The 21,939-nt window shown below is 43.0% G+C and overlaps 1 protein-coding gene across 1 annotated transcript in view; it reads right to left on the bottom strand.

Moving 5' to 3' along the window:
* Positions 1 to 10,453, bottom strand: part of LOC124795559 (cytochrome P450 307a1-like) — an 82,229-nt gene extending 71,776 nt beyond the window's left edge. The window contains exons 1-2 of the mRNA XM_047259631.1: positions 10,416 to 10,453; positions 7,211 to 7,377 (exon numbers count right to left, since the gene is read on the bottom strand). Coding sequence (XP_047115587.1) covers positions 7,211 to 7,377; positions 10,416 to 10,453 — 205 coding nt within the window. The remainder of the gene's footprint in view (positions 1 to 7,210; positions 7,378 to 10,415) is intronic.
* Between the last annotated feature and the right edge of the window lie 11,486 nt (positions 10,454 to 21,939).

Raw genomic sequence — 21,939 nt, 5'->3', positions numbered from 1 at the left:
GGATTCGTCTTTTGCCCAAGAAAAAGCTCCAGAAGAACAAAATTGTTAGACCAAATCCAGAATACCTTACTTTAACCAGACACAAATATTAGACAAAATTAAAATGGAGGAAACGACAGACTGGACACAACTTTCAGGAATAATCCGAGAGGCCACGAAACTAGCACAAGCACCATGCACAAGGAAACACCGTTGGTGGAACCACACATGTAACCAAGCTATTGACCAACGAATCAGTCCATGGAAAAATTTAGTAGCCATAAATTCCAAGGGAATTGATTGAACTTCCTGAAAACACAGAAACAATCAAGCAAAATCATTCGCAGTGAAAAACAACAGTTTGAGAAACGGCGACTGATGGAGATCGAATCGGACTTCACGAAGAACAATACAAGAAACTTCTACAGAACGTTCAGAGAAAATATGACTGGATATCAACCACCCAACTTGTGCATCAGAAGACCGGATGGAACGATACCAAAAACAATTGTGACATTCTGGCAAAGAAAGTACTTTGACAAACTCCTCAACATGGACCCCCCTATGGAAGAAATGCTGACAGAAACAGGCACGTAGAATCCGGATAGTGAACCTCCAACTCTAGAAGCAGTTAAAGAAATAATCAAGTCACACAAGAATCGTAGAGCACCAGGAGAAGACGGCATCATCGCGGAAATCCAGAACTCACCAAAGACATCCACCGGATCTTGGAAGACATCTGGAAGACCATGAAAATTCCTGACGGCTGGAAAACTGCCCTCATACACCCACTACACAAAAAAGGTGACAAGACTGACCCGAACAACTACAGAGGAATATCCCTACTACCGGTCACTTAAACATCCCCTCTAGAGCTTTACTAAACGGACTAGAATGTCAGACCGACCACTTGATTGGAGAATACCAAGCAGGCTTCCGTAAAGGGCGGTCTTTTGCGGAACAAATTTGGAACCTGAAAATGATTTTACAACACAAACAGAGCCTGATCATTACCTTAGTCGACTTCAAAAAGGCGTACGACTCTATCGACCGGAAAACTCTCTTCAAAATTCTAGCAGAATACAAAGTAGACAACAAAATACGGACTATCATAGAGCAAACCTTGACCAACACGACCTCCAAACTAAAGTTCTGTGGAGAACTATCAGAGCCCTTGGAAATTCGCACAGGTGTCCGACAAGGCGATGGCCTCTCACCTCTCCTTTTCAAACATAGCCCAGGGGATAACCTTAGGAAGCCTACAGATTAAATGCCTGGCTTTTGCAGACGATTTGGCGATTGTCGCGAAAGGTATAAAGGAAACGAAAGATGCTATTGAAAAACTACATGAAATCGCTTCCAAAACTGGACTACAGATCTCTTATGAAAAGACACAGTTTATGAGCACAAAGAAACTCTCATCTCTGAACACAAAGTGCGGCACGATTTACAAAACGGCAAACTTCAAATACCTCGGTGAAACACTACAGATGAACGGACATGACAGAGACTCAAACGAAGAAAGACAAATTAAACTGGACAAGGCATACAAAGTAGTGTGGAATCATTACAACAAGAAGTCTATCTCACAAAAAGCCAAATTACGCCACTACGACACGGTGGTGCTCCCCGAGGCACTATATGCAGCAGAGACCACACTAATCCGAGGGCATACACGTATCAGACAACTAGAGAAAGTAGAACGGAAAATACTTAGGAAATTATCTGGCACAACTAGCAGCAATGGAATATGGATCAAGAAACCTACAGAGGAATTATACAAACATACGGAGACAATCACAGAAAAGATTAGAAAACGCAGACTACAATTCTATGGACACCTATACAGAATGCCATCACACAGACTGACCAAACAGATCTTTGTCTGGGTAACTAGTAAAAACAACAAATGGGTGGCAGAGGTAAAAAACGACCTGAACCAACTCAAAATAACAGCAGACACAATAAGCGACAGAATAAAATTCAGAAACATTATTAAGAAAAGTAAACTACATGAGATACACTGTGACAAACGAACAGGCGTAAAATGGACCGAAGAACGCAAGCAAGATCACAGCCGGAAGATGAAAGAAATATGGGCAACCAAAAAGGCAATCAAGATGAAGCAGAAGACACGAAGCCGACAACAAGCATGGACAGAAGACCGGAAATAGAAACACAGCAAGTGAATGAGGTAAGTTTGGGCAGCAAAGAAGGCAGCAAAAGGAATTGGTCCAACTGCGCTCTTTAAGGGCAAAAAAACCAATACATTAGTGTTGTAACATTATTGTCAGTCTGTACAGTAATGAGGAAGTTCAAAAATGCTGAATGCACTTTTAGTTTGCGCATCAAGGACCGGGGATTTCTAAAAAAAAAAAAAAAAAAAACCTTTTCCAGCAAATCTGTGTGCAACGTTGTAACGTACATTAAAAGGAATAGCACTTTCATTTCAAGTGGCTTTGCTTTTTATATCCGCTACCATTTCATCGGGATTCATTCCGAAATATTTTACTCAGTTGTTTTTCTCGAGGGGTTGCTTCACCCTATTAACGGCCGTATAGGCTCTTATTTTGCTCTACACTACAACATATTCAAAGTTGATCAAAATCGAAGTGTATCCCTTGGGTAGGTTTACTTGTTAGTTCCTGTGAATGCCATTTTTTAAGTTCCGTTCTCACAAGACATTCGCTAGATTGCTGATTAAAAATTAAGGGCATCGAAGACACCTAGAATCGCTCTAGTGAAATTTAGAACGTCAGGAAATAGTAATGTACTCTAACTAGCTCTTGCTGTAGTTATTTTCGACTTACACAGTTAAATTCAGCATAAGGCCGTTGATCATCAGGCGTTTCGTATGACGCTGCCTCGGCCGCAGCACTGACGTCACGGAAGCACGTGAGCTCCCGCCAGGCAGCGACCCCTGCCCTCGGACGCTAACGGTCCCGCGGCAAACATGTAATGCAAAACCGTGTCGCTAAACCAGAGCGCCCGATAATTTCTTTTGCAAATGCGCGGCACGGTGCAACGTCGACAGGTCAGATGCATGTATCGGGAGCAGGAAGCCGCTGCGCGCGCGTGTGCCCCCGAGCAAGGGGGTTGGGGGGGGGGGGGGTGCGGGGCTGACCCTCTGCTGACAACGTGACGGAGACGTCGACGGCACGGGGCTGCCCTCGAAGGAGGGCGGCGGCGGCTTTCTGGATGATGTAGGGCGAGTTCAACCGGTGGCCGCCACGTTAGATATGTTAGATTTCCTGCTGATGGAACTACTCGACCACTGCCAGACTGAAACTTATCCTTTCACTGTTACTGAATACTTCTAAGGATGCAAAACGAAAATTTCTCAATTTGTTTGTAGGAGACTATGTTTTTATATCAAAACATACACAACGCAAGGTTGTGGCATCGAGCGAGGTGGCGCAGTGGTTAGGACACTGGACTAGCTTTCGGCGTCCAGCCATCCTGATATAGCTTTTCCGTGACGTCTCTGTGTCGCTTCAGGCGCATGCGGGGATGGTTCCTTTAAAAGGGCAGAGCCGACTTCCTTACCATCCTTCCCTAATCCGATGGGACCAATGACTTCACTATTTGGTCCCCTCTCTCAAACCGACCAGCCAAAGTTACAGCATTACATGCCATCACTTGCACGCAAAACTTTGCTCCAAACTCAGTCTCAGAAATTTCTCAGACTAAGGCCGGTATCTGACACCGGTCGACTTCTTTTCGTTTACCTGTACTAGCCTCCTCTTATTTCCTCCTTGCTTCATTCGTGATTTATTGTTTTGCTTCCTAGGTACTAGAATTCCTTCACTTCGTCAACTTTGTGCTACCCAGTTATGATGTTAAGTCTCAATTTGTCTAGTCCCGATTACTTTCCACTTTATTCAGCAGGCCTTGTGATTTCATTTATTTATCGTATGAAACGCCAGTAGCACATTTACAAAAACCGTCATTACATTGCAACGGAATATATATGAACTAGTGAATGAAGTGTTTCTTGTACATGCAAGTGGTCAATGTGATATGATATACACAAATATAACGTGTTATGCGAGACTAGGAGCTACTGCTTACACATCGATTGCCAGGTCTAGGGTCCAGGTGTGGCTTCTATGAAGTCCCCTTCTGATCCACTGAATTTCCTAGCAGGGCACACTTTTTAATGTGGTCCGGAGTTTGCTCAGGTGCTCCATAACCATAGCTTGGGTTATCTACGAATCCCCATTTATAGAGCGTGCTCTTGCATCTAGTGTGGCCACTTCGGATACGGTTGAGCTTAACCCAGTCTTTCCTAGCAAAGTCGAACCCTTTTAGTGTTTTTGACGGGTCAGTTATAAAGTGATAATTACTGACAGTTCTCCATTTCCTTTTTCCAAGCGTCTGTAAAGTTGAAGCTATCCTCTCCTCGTACCTAGCTGTTATTCCGTATCGGGTTTCGTGACATTAATCAGTGATTTAGTAAATTTCTAATGACGTCTTGAATAGGTAGGTATTTTGCTTCGTCTATTTGTGTTATTTTTTTCCGTTCTTTAATAGATGTTTCTTGTCGTGTTAGTTTTGGCGGCGATATGTTGGCGATGACGGAGAGCCATGGTATTGGGGTGGATTTTAATGTCCCAATGATAATACGCATGGTATCGTGGAGCTGCACATCTACCACGTTGGTATGGTGACTTCTCTGCCAGACAGCAGCAATGATGTACATTGTTGATGTTGCTGCTGTTCGTAGAGTTGATGCATCTGCACCCCAGGAACTTCCTGCCAACTTCCTAATAATATTATTCCGTGTTTTGACCTTCTGACCAACATTTTTAAGGTGTTCTTTGTATGTTAGGGTCCTGTTCAGTGTTATGCCCAAATATTTAGGATGGAGGTTGTGTTTCACCCTCTGTTGGTCAAATAACACGGTCAGCCTTTCATTGGCGACTTAATTGTTGAGGTCAAAAGCGTAGACTTCTGTCTTAGAATGGTTTGGGTGCCGACGCCATCTTCTGTAGTATTTGTTAAGAACTACAAGGTCATCCCTTAAAGTCTTTGCCTCTTGTTTGAGAGCTTTGCACTGCTATCGCCAGGGCGTCAGCGTAGCCGAATTTGTTTGCTCATTGTGGTAGGCATATCGCTGTTGTAGAGACTGAATAGTAGTGGCGCTAGGACTGAGCCTTGAAGTAGTCCATTTTGATCTTAAAAGACTTACTGACGTCGATTCCACTTGTCACTTTAAAGTTGCCTTTGGTCAGCATGTTCTTCAGAAGAGCCATGAGCCGAAGGCATGGGATCGCTTTTTCCAGCTTCAGCATGAGTTCATCCAGCCAAACAGCATCGTAGGCACCTGTTAAGTCTACGAATACCACTGATGTTTTCGGTCCTCTTTGAAAGCTAACTTCTATGTATGGTTTCAAAGCCAGCACCTTCTCGGAGCAGCTACGGTTATTGCGGAAGCCTGCCTGGAATGGTGGTATCACTTCATCTGTAACCTTACAGATACGTTTATATATGAGTCGTTCCAGCAATTTGTAACTTACTATCAGTAACAATATTGGGCGATAGCTTGCTGGATCTTTGGGTAGTTTATCTGGTTTGAATATTGCTATAGTCTGAGCTATTTTAAACTGTTGTGGGATCTTCCCGGTGTTGAGAATGTTTTTGTAGAAGTCTCTTAGTCAAGTTGTGCCGTTCATCCCTAGTGTTTGTTAAATTCTGAAAGCATCCCGTGCGTGCCAGCGGCTTTGCCATTTTTGAGGCTCCTAACGGCTTCTTTTATTTCTAAGTCTGTGAAGGTGTTCGAGTAATAGGGGTGAGGTTGCAGATTTTTGGCCATTTCATCGAACTCTTTCTTTACTTCAGCTGCAGCTGTTCGGTCCAGAGGAACATGTTCAGCTCGTTGTTTAATGTGCTGTGCTATCTGTGAGGCTCGTAAGCTTGGTTCACTACTGGTTTTAGAAGAAGCAGAGCCCAATTTCCTTAGCATTGACCTTGCCTTTCTGCTGCAGTGGGTAAAGTTCAGCTCTGAATTTAATGTTTTCCATCCTTGTTTGCGTTTTTGGTTTAATGATTCTATTATTTGTTTTCCCTTTTCGTTATCACCGCTCTCGCTGTCCTCTTGGTATAGCTTTTCAGTGACTTCGTCCCAGCGAGGTATATATTCCTTACGATAGCCTCGGGGCATGTTTCTCTTAGCAGCACTGATAATCATCCCGATATATCGTTTGTAGTTTTCTTCTTTAGGTTTGGTGCATCGAATGTTGTATCGATTTCTTTGGTCTACTGCGGCCAGTTTGCTTTGTTAAAGTTCGATCGTGCCTTCCTGATGGAGTTTACTAGGAGGAACTCTGTGGCCACCGTCACTAGCGTAGGCTTGTGGTGACTGTTTGGAAAGTTCTTTAATACTTTCTTTGCATGGTGTAGAGGGATGTTAACTGCGTCCTTGCTAACCATACACAAGTATGGGTTGGTGTTTGTGTTCCATCTTACTAATCGGGAAGTTTTCAGGTCACTGGCTATTTTTTCACCGTTTTCATCAGTGTTGGTGTAGCCCCAATTAGTGTGACGTCTGTTAAAGTCCCCTATATATATATACAAGGGTGAGGGAAGGTGGGAAGTACAGAGTTGCTTTGGGTTGTTGATAAGTAGTCATGATAGCTACACCGTTAATGTCGATGGCTATTGCTTCAACGTCATGTTGCTGCTCTTCTTTAATTATTGTGTAATGACTGAGATCGTTCCTGATGTATACGGCTGACCCATGGCCAGTAGATGGTGTGTGTGCTATCAGCTTATATCCTGTAATATTAATTCTTGCTTAAGAAGCTTCCGGTGGTTGGGGAGTTTCTTGAAGAGCTATTATGTCGATGGTATTACCATTTGCCAGTCTGCTTAGGTATTCGCATTTGTCTTTGGAGATTCCCTCTACATTGATTTGCAAGATATTTTATTTGGGCCCAAAGTGCCTTGTCAGTTGGCGTTTAAAAATTTCATTTTTGTTTTGTTTTCGCTGCTGCCGGTGGGGACCGTCAGAGATCGTTGATCCAGTACGGTCGTTTTTGTGCAGACTTTTCGCCCTTCTTTTCTTGATGGGCTGCCCGGGGTGCACCATCTTGGAGGTCGTCTACACGTCACACCCCGGCCTTGTGATTGTTGCTCACTTTGAGTGAGGACAGCAATGCCATTAGTGCATCTTACCCTAAGTACGCCTCCGCTCCGCATTTTAATCCTACGTCGCCCTTTATCCGGACACGTGCGGCGCGGTGCGGCAGCCGGCTGTTTCGCTGCGTGCGAGCTTCCGCGTGCGGCGGCGGCGGCGGCGGCGGCGGCGGCGGGGCACGTGACGCGGCCCGCCCAGTCCTCTTGCCCGGCGTCAGATTACTGCTGCCTCCGCCGCCGCCGCCGCCGCCCAAAAAATCGCTGCCGATTAAGGGGAACGTGCCGCCGAGCGCTTAAACTGTTTACGCTTCACTCGAACCGTCTCCCGGCCCGCTTCAACGTCACAAAGCGTCGTCACACTTCCCCGCATTCCTTATATCCTAAATTTCGTTTTCGTACACCTTAAGGCCAAGTTATCGAAGGTACGATATTCGCAGAAACGTCCAGGTGGCTGTTACTCTACTGAAAAATAAAATTGCGATCCCTCGAAGAAAACATCTAGAAAATAAGGCTTTAAGAATACCAGCGTGGATGGATGCCTGTAGAATTGACAACATATTCGCACCTCGGCAAGAACGGTGACACAACTCAAAAATCCAATGCTTGACAAAACTCGACTCAAAGAATTAACTCTATAAAAATTATATTCAGGTACCATAAGCTTCCTTTATATTTCAAGTATTGTTGGCAGTAAATTCTATTATATATTTCGTGCACTTTGGGGCACTTCACACGTATTTTTCAGTGACAAAAACTGAAGATGCCGTTTCTCGACTTGTGTCACTTTTCTTGCGATGGCGAGATATGTTGTTTAGAGATGATGGCTGAAGAGATAATAGTAGACACTACCCTCCAGAAAAGCGCTTTGGAGTATCGTATGCCAATTTCAAATCTCTTACATGCTACTAAATAGCATCGCGATCTTTTTAAGAATGACACTGACACAGTAACTCTATTCTCAAAGAGGCAGTGACATCTGCGGTTGCTTGAAAGAGAGGGAGAGAGTGATAAAAACTCATTTTAGAAACAACAGAGTACTGACGACTCAAGTCAAGTTGAAACTACAAAAAAAGAATGAGATGTTAATCTCTGCACATTAGAACGATCTTTGTATTTTTTACTTTTATTTTTTTGTTTTTGTTTTTGCTCACAAACTTTTATTATTATATGCCTCAAATAATGCAATTCTTGCATTACACTATTGGTTGTTGCCAGCATCTTTCCGTGTAGAGGCTGAGTACGTACGACAAGAGAGCAGAACCTAATAACTTCTAGGCTTTGCTGCTCTGCGTATGTTTTGCAGCTATTACTCTCTGTGTAGAATTCGATGAAGAAATATCAAAGAAACATGAAACGAGTACACACCCTTGACAACTGCAAGTGCAACAGTGACGTATCAATGGCAGAAACAAAAAACGGGTTGCAGCAGTAGCTCAAATTCCGCAAGGTAGGATTTTTGATATTACTAATAGCAGTATGCGCGTAAAGCTAGAAGACCTATTCCGGTTGTTGTAAATTATAACTATATAGCACACTTAATGCTTCAAATTTTAGAACGTAAACGTAAAGTAAAACAGTAAGAAATGAATAAATATATAAATGTCTGCTTATCACAAGCATTTGTGCTCATATTGCTTTACAGATTACACACTGAACTTTCATTTACGCAATGTTCACTACATTCCTACAAATGTAGACAAACTGCACTAACTGCGGAATGCTTCGTGTGTACATCGCACGCTAGAGATCGCCTCTGTTACAAAATTAGCGCTCAATGCCATCTCAAATCTCTTTACAACAGAATAAGTTCGTGACTTTATTAACAGTGTAAAAGATGGATGTAAAATAACGTGAAAGCTGCAATATTCGACAAGGTAAAGAAATAGGACGTATTCTGTAGCAAATGCAAATTTGTTTATCATTCTAAAAGAGTTGAGCCTAGCATATCTCATCAATGTATAGATGACACTTATTATTCATAATGCATACAAGGTTCATTCAGAAAATTGAGCTATCTAATCTCAAAAATAAAAATCAAATTTTTAGTATAGCGACTACGATCTGACGATAAACGCAAGAAAATGCTATGCCAGGAGAAAATAACTTCTGTAACGCTCAGTAAGACTTTACTACTAAATAACTACAGTCAGAACATCTATGGGTTATCCCGTGCAATATAAGGTGAAACAATTGGAATAATTACACGCATCTTCTAGAGAAGAAAAAACTAGTCACACTATGATTCGTCGCTATAGTTCTAACGATATGTGAAAAGAAGAAAAAAACACTTTTCGTTAATTAATGTGAATTGTTTGTGTTTCAGGAATCTTATTAACTTGAAACTGGTGAACACAAAGAAAAAGTCAAAGAAAACGACGAACAATTAGAGAGCACTGTTCTGAAAAATGAGTTTCAATCTGGGAATTACAGGAATACGCCCTGAAAGACGCGAAGATACCCCCATAGGTTAAATAAAAAGTAGTACTAGCAGATATAGACTTATCAAGCAAGGATAATAACGTATAACTGAGAGAAATTACATAAATCGCAGTACACACACGAAATAGGAACAGAGAAAATAAAACTGCAGTGGTACGCAAAGGCCTGGACAGCGCACTGCTCTGTTGTTTGCGTAGCCAAAACATGCACTAAAGTGCTTGATGACTTAGGAAGAAACGCTAAAAATTTATTTCTAACTGCTCAACTGAATCTACAGTTTCAGCAGCAGAAACTGTGACTCGCTTCCAAGCTGCTACAAATACTTCGCCAGCTTTATTTGTAATAGCGTTAACGTAATGAATTATCATCTCCACCACGCATTTCACAACCTGTCCCAGAACTTTACCACTCCAACCAGCTGCATTTTCGTGACATAGGCTCTGCAAGCCCTCGGTACCTTGTCAAAAGTACATGGCATCAACTGTTCGAACAAATGTCCTGTAATTGCGAGGAAATGGTTAGTGAGCTATGATGTCGTGTTCTATGGCATTTAAGATACGTTCGACAGGGAAAAAATATCCGAAGAATTTAGATCCTAGAGCAAGAAGTTAACGCTACTGAAACAACAATAACAGCATTATGGCCCTTTGCTATGAACAGTCGTCTATCTCAATCTCAAAAGTGGGAAAATATCAGATCTAGGTGTTCAAGTGGTGACCGGTGATATGAGCTTATGACGCAGCTTTCATAGTGCCTTGTACATACTAAACATTGAAGATTGAATACTCTGGTGCGATCTCCGATACGATGTTTGGATGCCCGATGCCTTTTCACACGTCAGAGTTTCCACCGAAAGTTACCCGTTTTCTATCGACACCAGTAGGAGCAGCGAGCGCATGTCCGATCGGCTTCGCTGTTTCCGCAGTACTCGCTCCCAGCCCGGTCATCATAATCTGTCTTTTGTGGACGCTACTGAAATCAGCAGCTTTTCCCACTCCGTGCACACGAAACCGGCCGACTGAAGTCTTTGATCTCCAGCGACTGCTAAGCACCGTCCCGAGCGTCGTGCGTTCTGCGTGATCGAGACGTGCTCGTTCCTGCGGCAGAGGGGTCGTCGTCGTGATGCGTGATTACGACACAAAAGTACACATAAATACGTAGACTAGAGTCTACACGAGCCCAGCGCCCACCTCGAACAAGACAAACCTGAAGGACATTAGAGGTTACTGTACCATCCAGATGAATGTCTGCCCATCGAACGAACTGACACTGCGGAGACACTACACCGACATCCGACGGACGTGGCGTGCCGTGTAATCCTATTCTCCCTTCCCCCCAGCCGTCGCACACATCTCTGGCAGTTTGGCGCGCGCTTCATCGTAATACGCTGCTCCTACGTTCTCCCAATCTGTGAACTGCATTACCAGACCTGTTTCAGACAGTGCTTCAGTATCCGAGCCACAGCACAATGTGACATTTTTCACACGAACAAAGCGTTAACAGATGTGAAAGTAGCGACAGTTGAGTTAAAAATGTCCCAAGATCAATCAGATCTCGAAACTTCAACTATTAGAATTACACTGAGGTGACAAAATTAATGGGTGACCTCGTTTTTCCTTGCGTAGTGCAGCGGCAACTCGATGTTGCGCGGACTCAGCAAGTGACTGAAAGTCCGCTGTAGAAATATTGAGCCATGTTGTCCCTATATGCGAAAGTATTGCCGGAGCAGGATGTCGTGCACGAACTGACCTCTAGATTGTGTCGCATAAATGTGCGACGGGATTCACGTTGGGCGATCTAGGTGGCCACATCGATCTTCAAACCAATCGCGAACAGTAGTGATCTGTTGACATGGTACATTGTCGTGGGAGCATGAAGTCCACGAATGGCTGCAAGCCTCCAAGTAGCCGAACATAACCATTTCCCATCAATTACGGGTTCAGTTGGATCAGAGGACCCAGTCAATTCCATGTAAACGCAGCCCACAGTATTATCGAGCCACCACCAGCTTCCACAGTGCCTTGTTGACAACTTGGATCCATGGCTTCGCGGGGTCTGCACGATATTCACACCATATGATCAGCTCGAACCAACTGAAATTGAGACTCATGTGACCAGGCCACGGTTTTCCAGTCGTCTAGGGCTCAACCGATATGATCACGAACCCAGGAGAAACACAGCAGGCAGTTCGTGCTGTTAGCAAAGGCACTCGGCTCTGTCGTCTGCTGCCACAGACCATTAACGCCAAAGTTCGCCGCGCTCTCCTAACGGATACGTTCGTCGTAAGTCCCACATTAATTTCTGCGGTTATTTGACGCATTATTGCTTGTCTATTAGCACTGACAGCTGTACGCAAACACCGCTGCTCTCGGCCGTTAAGTGAAGGCCGTCGGCCGCTGTGTTGTCAGCAGTGAGAGGTAATGTCTGAAATTTGGTATTCTCGGCACGCTATTGACACTATGGCTCCCGGAATATTGGATTCCCTAAGCATTTCCGACATGGAATGTCCCACGCGCCTACCTCCAGCCACCATTCCGCGTTCGAAGTCTGTTAATTGCCGTCGTGCGGTGATAATCACTTGGGGTACTTCTTCACGTGGAGCACCTGAGCGCAGACGGCAGCTCCGCCAGCGCACCGCCCTTTTGTACTTGTGAACGTGACACCACAAACCATCTGCATACGTGCACAGCGCTGTCCCATGACTTTTGTCGCCGGCCGGAGTGGCCGAGCGGCTCTAGGCGCTACAGCCTGGAGCTGCGCGACCGCTACGGTCGCAGGTTCGAATCCTGCCTCGGGCATGGATGTGTGTGATGCCCTTAGTTTAGTTAGGTTTTAGCAGTTCTAAGTTCTAGGCGACTGATGACCTCAGAAGTTAAGTCCGATAGTGCTCAGAGCCATTTGACTTTTGTCACCTCATGGCTCAGTTAGACACTCAGTCACATGGCGGTACATTATATTTATGAAGCGTCTTCCGAAACTATTCGTTGAAATTAATACAGTAGGTAGAAAAGACCGTATGGTACATATTTTCCCTGACCGCAATTTCTGATGCTAGGAGCAATTTACACAGATCGTAGTTTAGCGTGCTAATTACAGCAGTGGCACGTACGGAATCTGCTGGAATGCACCATCAGTTGCCTGTGTGTACGCAGCATGTCGCCGGGCCATTGAGTGTCGTGGCCGTTTCAAGATTCCCGCCTGATCCGCAACGCTACCAGCAACGACGTCAATCCTAGCGACAGGGTCTTCTGTTTCGACAACGGTCTCACACGCCAGCTGCTTTATTTTCCCGCACAAGAAGAAATCCAGACCCGTGAGTTCACGTGACCTGGATGGCCACAGGGCCACCTCGGCTGATCAGTCGATTCCCGAAAGTGACTCTCGGATGATTCTTCATAGAAAGGCTGAAATGGATGGCACCCCATCGTGCTGGAAGTGCTTCCTTTGTCTAACATTCACCGGTACATCCTCCAGCAGTTACGGTAACACACGTTCCACAAAGGTGCGATGTATCCGTATGCTGAGGCGCACTGGAAGAAAGTATGGTCCAGTCAGCCTATAACCGAGAATGCCGGCCCACAGCTTAACACCGAATCGCAGTTGTAGAGCACAAAGCCTATTACCTCCTGGATTCACATGTGCCCAAACGTGCGCAGTTTGGCTACTGAAACAGCCTTAACGAGTAAACAAATCCTCTGTTGTGTACAGGACCTCGGCCGGAAATGAGGTGTGTACGGCAGTCTGCTGGGAAAAACATTGTGCGAACTGCACGAGGTGGGAAGATCTTCAGGTGCTAGTGCTGCCGCGCGCCGTAGATGGAAAGGATAAAGCTGCTGGTCACGTAACGGATTCCACACAAGGCTATATCTGACGCCAAGCATATATGCAATCGTCGTGTACTTCTAGATGGTCTTCAACATGTCACAGAATCTCATCTTCCATTTCGGGAGTTCGTACCAGGGGATGCAAGCGTCTGGACGTTTGATGTTGTGGAACCCGTCGACTTGAAAAGCGCTGTCGATACTCTCTCACTGCAGCTCGTCCACTTCCATTCACTGATCAGTACAGTAGGTGCGTGGCAGCCATTTCAGCGTACGTAAACAACTCTGTGTTCACTGATGCTGTCGCAAGGCGGTAATGATTACGACTGAACACTTGTGTCTACAAGGAAGCCGGCGTTGTTGTCACAGGCGGTAATGCTTGCGAATGAATCGCTGTGATTCCAAGCAGACCTCAGAGTCAACCATCTGAACACAGATCAGTTTTGAAAGTCAGTATACATACCCAGTCAGCGACACCGACACGACAGCGTACGTCGGCAGCATTAATTAAATGTTCCCTAACATTACAAGTCGACTTCAAAGACTACAATTTCCTTATCGGAATATAGTAGTTTTGATATTCTGTACCTCCTGTATTAATTTGAACAAATGGTTTCGAAACACCCCGTACACTGTGCTACCGTGTAATAAACATGCCCTAATCAAACAAGATGACTTATTTCCACAGACAGTTTTACTTCATTTCATTGTTATGGTCATCTACTAAGTAATTTTATACTACTAAAATCCATTTCTTACGGCATTACTGTCAGCTGTGCACCACAGAGTCTCCAGAAGAGCCTCATGCTTTTGCAGCACTAATACAGAGTTTCCGCGCCATATGTCACAAAGTCTTAGTGTCACTGAAATAAATACTAAAGAGCTGCAGGCAGAAAGATCGGAATTCTAAGACATTTGGTTTGCACAGGATATTTAGAATGCGTTTTGTCGTTTCGGTAACGCGCTCCCCCGCCCCCCCCCCCCCCGTAACAGTCGAGTGAGAAACACTGCATAGTAAATAGTAAGTACTCGCTGGTAGTCGTATTACATGATCACTATCAGCGTCCATGTAATGGTATTATCTTCAGCTTTTGTAATGTTAGAGAATCTCGAGATTTTATGTTTGTAAGGTATGGGTATATGATGTGTCATCAGTGACAGCTAATTCCAAGAAAGCATTCCTCCTATAATAAAAGAAGTGCAGGGACCTAGTGTATATTTACTTTCAAGCACTCACTTTTGTCCGTTAATTAGTTTGTTAGTTCCGTGTTGCATGTAGCATTTATACGATTAATCGCAATGGTGTGGAACGAGTCACCTTACATTCAAAGTAAACATTCATTTGTAAAGGTGGCCATATGCTGAACATTTACAAGCCGCCTCAAGATGTGGGTCAGTAATTCCTACACAATACTTTTATAGATTACAAAACTAGATATTCTTCTACGGAATAGAAATTGTCAAGAAGAAACGGTTTGAGTTTGTGGTCAATTTTAACTTTGCTGTCTGTCAGACATTTTGTATCAATGAGTAAGAAATCAAAAATTTTGGTGCCAGCATTGTGTGCCCCCTTTTCAGCTAAAGATAACCTTTATTATGACTAACGAATGTCATTTTTTCCTCAGATGTTATAGTTCTGTTCACCGTAGTTCCTTTTGAATAGCAGTGGATTATTTACAACAATCTTTACAAGAGAATAAATACACTGTGAAGCAGTAGTCAGAATGCTTTAAACAACACTTTAAATCAGTTTCTACAAGAGTATCGTGGGTGAGCACGACGTATTATTCCCATAGCATGTTTCTGAACAATGAAAACATTTTTGTTAAAGATGAGTTACACCAGAACATTATACTACATGACGTTATTGAATGAAAATAGGCAAAAATATGTCAGCTTACTGATTTGTCTCTCCCAAAGATTTGCAGTAGTTCGAAATGCGAACGTAACTGAACTAAGTTGTTTTAAGAGTTCGAAAAACTGTTTTTTTTTTACCTTATTCTCATGAATATGGACATCTAAAGATTTTGAAGCTTCCTCCCTAGTTATCATTTCTTTATCACATGTTACACTTTTGATTGGTTAGTGTAGTACCTCTAGATATGCAGCACTGAAATGTTGTGCCTTTCTGAAACTGAGAGTGAGACCATTCGCGGGAAAACAACTCTATAATACTTTTAATAACATTATTTGTTATTTCTTCTGTTGCTGTATGTATGGTGTGAATGATCACTATACTATGCTGTCCTTAAAAAAAAAAAAAAAGACTGTTATGGGACCCCGAAAGTGATTTCTTCCCAGTCAGAAGAAACTCCCCTGCTTACATTTGTTGAATAATTAAGCACATCTTGCTGCTTTCTTTTCGATAGACATGACATTATTTATTGGTTGGTTGTACCATCAATTGTAGTTTAGAACACTGTAGTGCACATGTTCCGACTTTTCTTTAGTCTCTGAAAGTGGTTGCTTTAATTATAACATAATTTTAATCACTGCGTACTTTTGTACTCAAGACATTTGGAGACAAGCAGAACTTATAACGTATTACAAACAGGATGATGTGGAAGTCCCGCTGTATACGAAATCAGGGTATATAATATAATTCACGGTACAAACATTTATATACCAAGTAAACTAAGTGATAAACGGCTGATCAGGTTTTATTCGGCTAGCTGCAGTCCGCCTTCAGCTACTGCAGGTCGTAGTTAGCAGCGTTATAATACAAGGCGGAAGACCGTATCGTCAAATATGGCCACTAATATTTTATCCGCCAATATGAAGTCTAAGAGGAATGGGAAGAAAAATAATATAAAGGTCTGGAGTTTATCATGTGGTTTCTTCGAAGTTTAAACTACATTATGTGGATCGTGAAATCATCTCGGAGTAGCAAACGCTCGCTTATGTGTCGGCGGTGCAACCAGTTGCCGTTTCCGCCGCGCGCTACATTTCGCCTTGCCCGCTGCCAGACACCTTCAGGTGTTTAGCAGGTGGTCAGGTAAAGCACCTCGCGAACGACGAGTGGGCGCAGTCTCAGCGCATCACCGCCCAACGTCAACTGCGTAGTACGACTTAGTGCTTGCAGAACAGGGCTATTCGTACTGTGACCGGGAGGCTATTTTCAACGGCAGCGGTTCGGAGGAGTTGGTTTCACATATTTCAGGAACGCGAGAGAGCAACACTTTTAACTGAAGCGTGCTTAATAAAGCACTGTGATGTTCATCCACACCTAAGAGTTAATGAGTGCATTATTACAAATTGTTTTCTGTGTAAATTGAAAGGGAATTCTGAACTAATCATTTGAACGATCGCTACATCAGATATGTTTTAAAGCCCTAATGCCCCCGCTTCAAGCAACTCCGCACAAGACTAATAACGCGGTCAAACAACCGATTGCAAACGGCTACACTGAAACACGTCTGACGAAAAGAATAGAAAAAGACAAACTTGTAAAAAGAGGAGCAAATCACTGTCATCATGAATTAGTTACTTACAAGAACCGTATTCGAACGTTCAACTTAGGCTCTCGAATCCGTAATAGTGACAGAAATGCAAAGTATCTATAGATCACGGAGGACCAACATTCCAACTGGAACGTTCGTATTAGCGTGAACCTGACCGAACTGTAGTAGGCACACTGGAATACCGCTACCCCCAATCAGTGTATCAACCGACTTTACTTACAAACAGATTTTGATAGATAATAGTAAATTGTGCCTTATCCTCAAACAAACTAGTTAACTTCAGTCTAAAGCCTAAATTAAATATTGTTGATATTGTGTCGTCCCAGAGGTAAACGACGAGGACGTGGTAGCACTCGAACACAAAAGAGCGGTGAGGCGAACAACACGTGTTAAGCAACAGTTTGATGTTAGTTTAGTTTATTAGATGCAGCGTCCAGATACACAGCAAGCCACAATACAAGCAACGTATTCAATGAAGCAACTCAAATCCAGTCCGTTCAGGCAGAAGTCCAAAAGTCCAAGTAACGACGGGTGACTGGCAGGCCACGTTAACTGCGGGTGGGAGACCCCAAGACTGAGCCGACACTGCCCGCACCGAGCTGCCCGGCGCGCGCCCCTTCAACCCTCCCTGTCCCCGCCGGAGGACGCGGATTGGCGGCAGCTCACACGGCTCAGGCTGCCAACCTCTGCGAGTCACTTGACCGGCGGTGGAGTCGAAACGAAGATTCCACAGTTAACGTAATCCTGATATGTTTGCAATGCGAAGTAGGATTGGAAATGAAATTCCAGGTGCGAGAATCGAGGCAACGATTTTACGTTTACAAAAGCTCTCAAAACCCTCTTCCAGTACGGCGCACACCCTATTAAACGGGTAGCATGCGAACATCAAAGTTTACGCAAGAAGTACCAAAAAAAACTCAAACAAAATTACTTTCATTTTTAACTCTTATTTGCGTAATCCTTTCAAATACACAGATCTTAATTGTAATCGATAAAGTCTTGTAATTGATTTTTAAAAGTATTGCTGTTTTCTTGTCTGTTTTGTGTTAACAGGATGCACATTTGTATCAGCAAAAAGTTAAAAATTTTCTTACCCGCGGACGTACTAATGTTGAACCTTTTTCTTTCCCACTTTCTTTCCACTTGTTGATTCAGCCATGTATTAAAGAAAACAAAATCATCCTTGTACATGCCTCTTTCGTTTTTCTCGTACCAGTTTGTTACGTTCTCTTCACACTCGTAAATAATATGCAGTCGATGGCTCCGATTTGCATGTTAGGCCACGTCCTACTCCAGTGACAGAAGCGGCCGGTAGCGCGTGACAGCTTCAGACGACGAAACACAGCCGCAGATGTGGCTACGAAAGTGTCGTAGGTGGGCGACGCCCGCGGCGCTGCCTTCCTCTCTGAATCGTGTTGCCCCAGCGCGCGCAACGCTGAGTGCGACAGCTACGAGTCTCCTCGGCAAAGCAGTGGTGCGGACTGGTGCGGACTCGCCGGCAGCTATGAAATACTTATCAGTCAATTTTAAGAAAAGTATTCGGAGAAAAAATTCGATTTTTCCGGATCATACATCATGTCTTCGCTCGATGAATGACTGAAATTATTTTAGTTATTCGTCATAGTTACTGTGCTGCACGAAACTAAGTAAATGACAGAACAAAATTTTTTAGAGTTTGCAGAGACTTTGAGTATAGTTCATTTTAGCCCATACATTAATGCGTATGAAATGTAGCCAACATACTGAAATTGTATTTAAAACTGAGAGCAGAATTATATCTCTTTTCGTTCTCGAGATAGTGGCTGTTACGTCCGCAGACGGGTCGCTCGCGGCGCGACAGAATCCTTTCCTACGCATCGGGAATGAAGCGGTAGTAAAAATCGTCGTATTTCATAAACGGTTCAAGATAGCGAAACGAAGAGATGACACACGCAAAAGGTCGTTCGATTAACACTCGATACATTTTTGTCAAACGTTTCGACGACAAGAAAACCAGACTCCCTACGAATTGCACAATGAATTTTTGTCCGAATTTTCATTGCCAAACGAAGAGTGTGAAATGAGCAAAATGGACATCCCAGTGACCGGCATCAGGTCTAGTTTTGCAAGAAAATATTTAATTGCTTGAAAGTAATCAAGATAGTTAAGGAAATTGAGGAAAAATTGAAATAGTTCACGAACGCCGCTGTTAGCTATGTAAATGAAGTGTCACAAAGTTCATCTCTTCAAGGTCTGACTACCTTCTGCGTAAAAAGAGACATTGATGCGGTATTTAACTGTCGAAATGGTTTCCTTCGAATGAACTACTAGAAAGAGACATTGATGCGGTATTTAACTGTCGAAATGGTTTCCTTCGAATGAACTACTAAATTTAACAGTTTCCAGTACAGAAGACACCTAGGATAACAAATAAGGTTCAATTAAGAACATGCTTTCTAAATAAAACTTGACAGTAAAAAAAATGAAAGAAATCGGTCAAATATTTTGTGAAATGATTTGTCTAAAAGAAATAAAATAGATCACAAAAACGTTTTACGTTCCTTTGAATGATTCTCGAAATCATATGCAGAAAATGAGGTGTATCCAGTGTGTGTTTTGGCACACACAAAAAAGGAAGGGCTTGGAATTTGCAATGTGCGCGTTTTATAGTGTGGACAAGCATCAGGCTGCAGCACTTGACACATTTAGAAACACTGGCAGTACCATTGGAAGCACTTTGGACTCTTATTTGAAATTATGCAGATGACTGTTCTTACAGAGAGAAAAACACTTTGCAACCTCTAATTTCACTGAGAAGAGCACTTCACACTGTTATACTTGGTGGAGGTAAGTTACTTGGGGCGAGAGGAGAAATACTTCTTCTTAATTTTTTTGCACTTGTTCACTTGTCACTGCACACTTTGTCCTTGAGATGAGTCTGGTGGGATGACTGGTGGTGGTGCTGCGGAGGATTCTACCGACAGCTGTCTGGAGGGAGTTGTCGCTGCTGGAGCCTAAGACGATCCAGAGAGCCGCCAGTCTCTGGTAGCGGGGACGGGCTGGTCTCCACTGGAATACTCCCCGGCACTGTTCTGTTGATGTCAGCCACCGGAAGCGAACTTGTGTACCTCAGTGCAACCCGAAAGTTGCCTCGGCAGAAGTAGGGATAGCAGTTCGATGAGTGGAAAGAGGAAAAACCCTAAAAATGATTAAATAATAGTAGAAGGAGGAGAGATGGTCAAAGAAAACCTTCACAGTGGTTCACAGAATGTCGGCATGTATGACACCATATTGTTGGAACAATGCTGTATCTGCTATAATTTACAAGAAAGGGAGCAGGGAAGGTCTAAAGGACTATACACCCATCAGCCTTTTGTCAGAAGTATGCAGGATAGTAGATAAGCAGTGTATGACCTAGCTGTGATCTGGTTATAATCAGATTCTTATCTTAAGGTCGCTGGTAAGGACTTCCAGTGTCAAGTTACACTGAGGCATTGGAGCAGGGTATGTTCACGGTCAGCTCCTACCACCATCCAGCCCTATCCGTGTTCTTGTATGTGGTACATATAAGGTCACCCCCTCCTCGCCCCTTCCCTCCGTGTCCACTTCTGCGCCTAAGGCAATCCACCGATGAGACTTCTGGCAACCCAACCCTCACACGTGTACGAGGTACATTCGAAGTTGTGACATAAGTTGATACCAGTCACATGGTCTATGGGCACTAGTGTGACAGGAAATATGGAGGTCAGCCTATCCCGCTATCTCTCTTGGCCACTACTAACACATTGAAGTGTTGGGGAAACCCCTCCCCCTCCTTTTATTAATACATCAGTTGCATGGGCGACGTCGTTCTTGTTTCGTTCATTATGGGCAGAGGATAGGTTTGTTACAAACAAAGTGTTAACAATATTTTTTTTCTCAGAGTGAGACAGTCAGGAATAGCAACAGTGATACAAAAAAGTAACATGATTTTTCATTGACGTTTGTGCAATACAGTTTGTTCAGAATGATTTTTGTTTATGAACGATTTTCTTTCAAAACTTTTCTTAATGTTTGGTTTCTTTAAAATGCTATTTTTACAACAAATAATTTTTGCTGTTGACTGATATACGTTACTCTTATATGGTTTATTTACAATAAATTGCAAAGTTAATGTACAATTTTTTCTGATGATTTCTATACATTACTAATACTTGGTTTATTTACAATAAATTACAAAGTTAGTGTAAAATAAATATTTTTTCCTGATGACCTATACATAACTATTACTAATACTATCTGGTACATTAAATCACTAAAAGCTAGCACACAAAACAATTTAATACTACATTTCCCAATTTTGTCAGTTTCCATATACACTTGATGCTCTTTTTTAACCAATATTTATACTTTAATCATTCCTTTTTTTTAACCAATATTTATACTTTAATCATTCCTTTCTATATACATTTTTCGTTTCTATGAGAAAATATAGAAAATAGCGACGAGAAGCAGCAGTTCAAACAAAACGACAAAAATAAAAAAACACACACACACGCACCTATATATAATCTACACACGCATATATATATATAGTGTGTAATCATTCACACATACTCATACACACACCAATGGCAAGCACTTCATCTACCATTTACAAATAAACAACCATCCACAGACTCAGTCACTCAAGTGAGTAGTGTGAGTATGGTAGGATCCCGATCCCATTCCCTCAGATGAACCATTTGTCGTCGTGACGTGAGAACCCTATTTTGAGCTGAGTGTGGTATGTTCCTGATGGCCACGTAATCGAAAGGCTACCTGGTGGACCATATGCAGAGTGGGGCCAACGCCCATGAGCAGCCACTTCTTGCTATGCTCGATCATGAGATCCTTTTAGACTCCACAGTGGATAAAACTGTCTTTATCTGTGTAAAATAACTAGGGATCAGCAAAGTTTGGCTTCTCAAACGCATAATGGAATCAGTACATGTGCAGTTTGAAGAGGTTTATAGTACTTATTCCGAAATAGACAGACTGTATGAACTGCACTGGAACCTTAGCCATCTCCACAGCATCCAGTCCTTGGTACAAGATATTGACCCACTTAAAATTTGGCCTTATGAAGAAATCCCTTGCACCAT

Source organism: Schistocerca piceifrons, chromosome 4, assembly GCF_021461385.2.
Source record: "Schistocerca piceifrons isolate TAMUIC-IGC-003096 chromosome 4, iqSchPice1.1, whole genome shotgun sequence".
NCBI classification, from domain to species: domain Eukaryota; kingdom Metazoa; phylum Arthropoda; class Insecta; order Orthoptera; family Acrididae; genus Schistocerca; species Schistocerca piceifrons.
The sequence above is the reverse complement of the archived record's forward strand: the minus strand, read 5'-3'. Positions and strand labels throughout refer to the sequence as shown.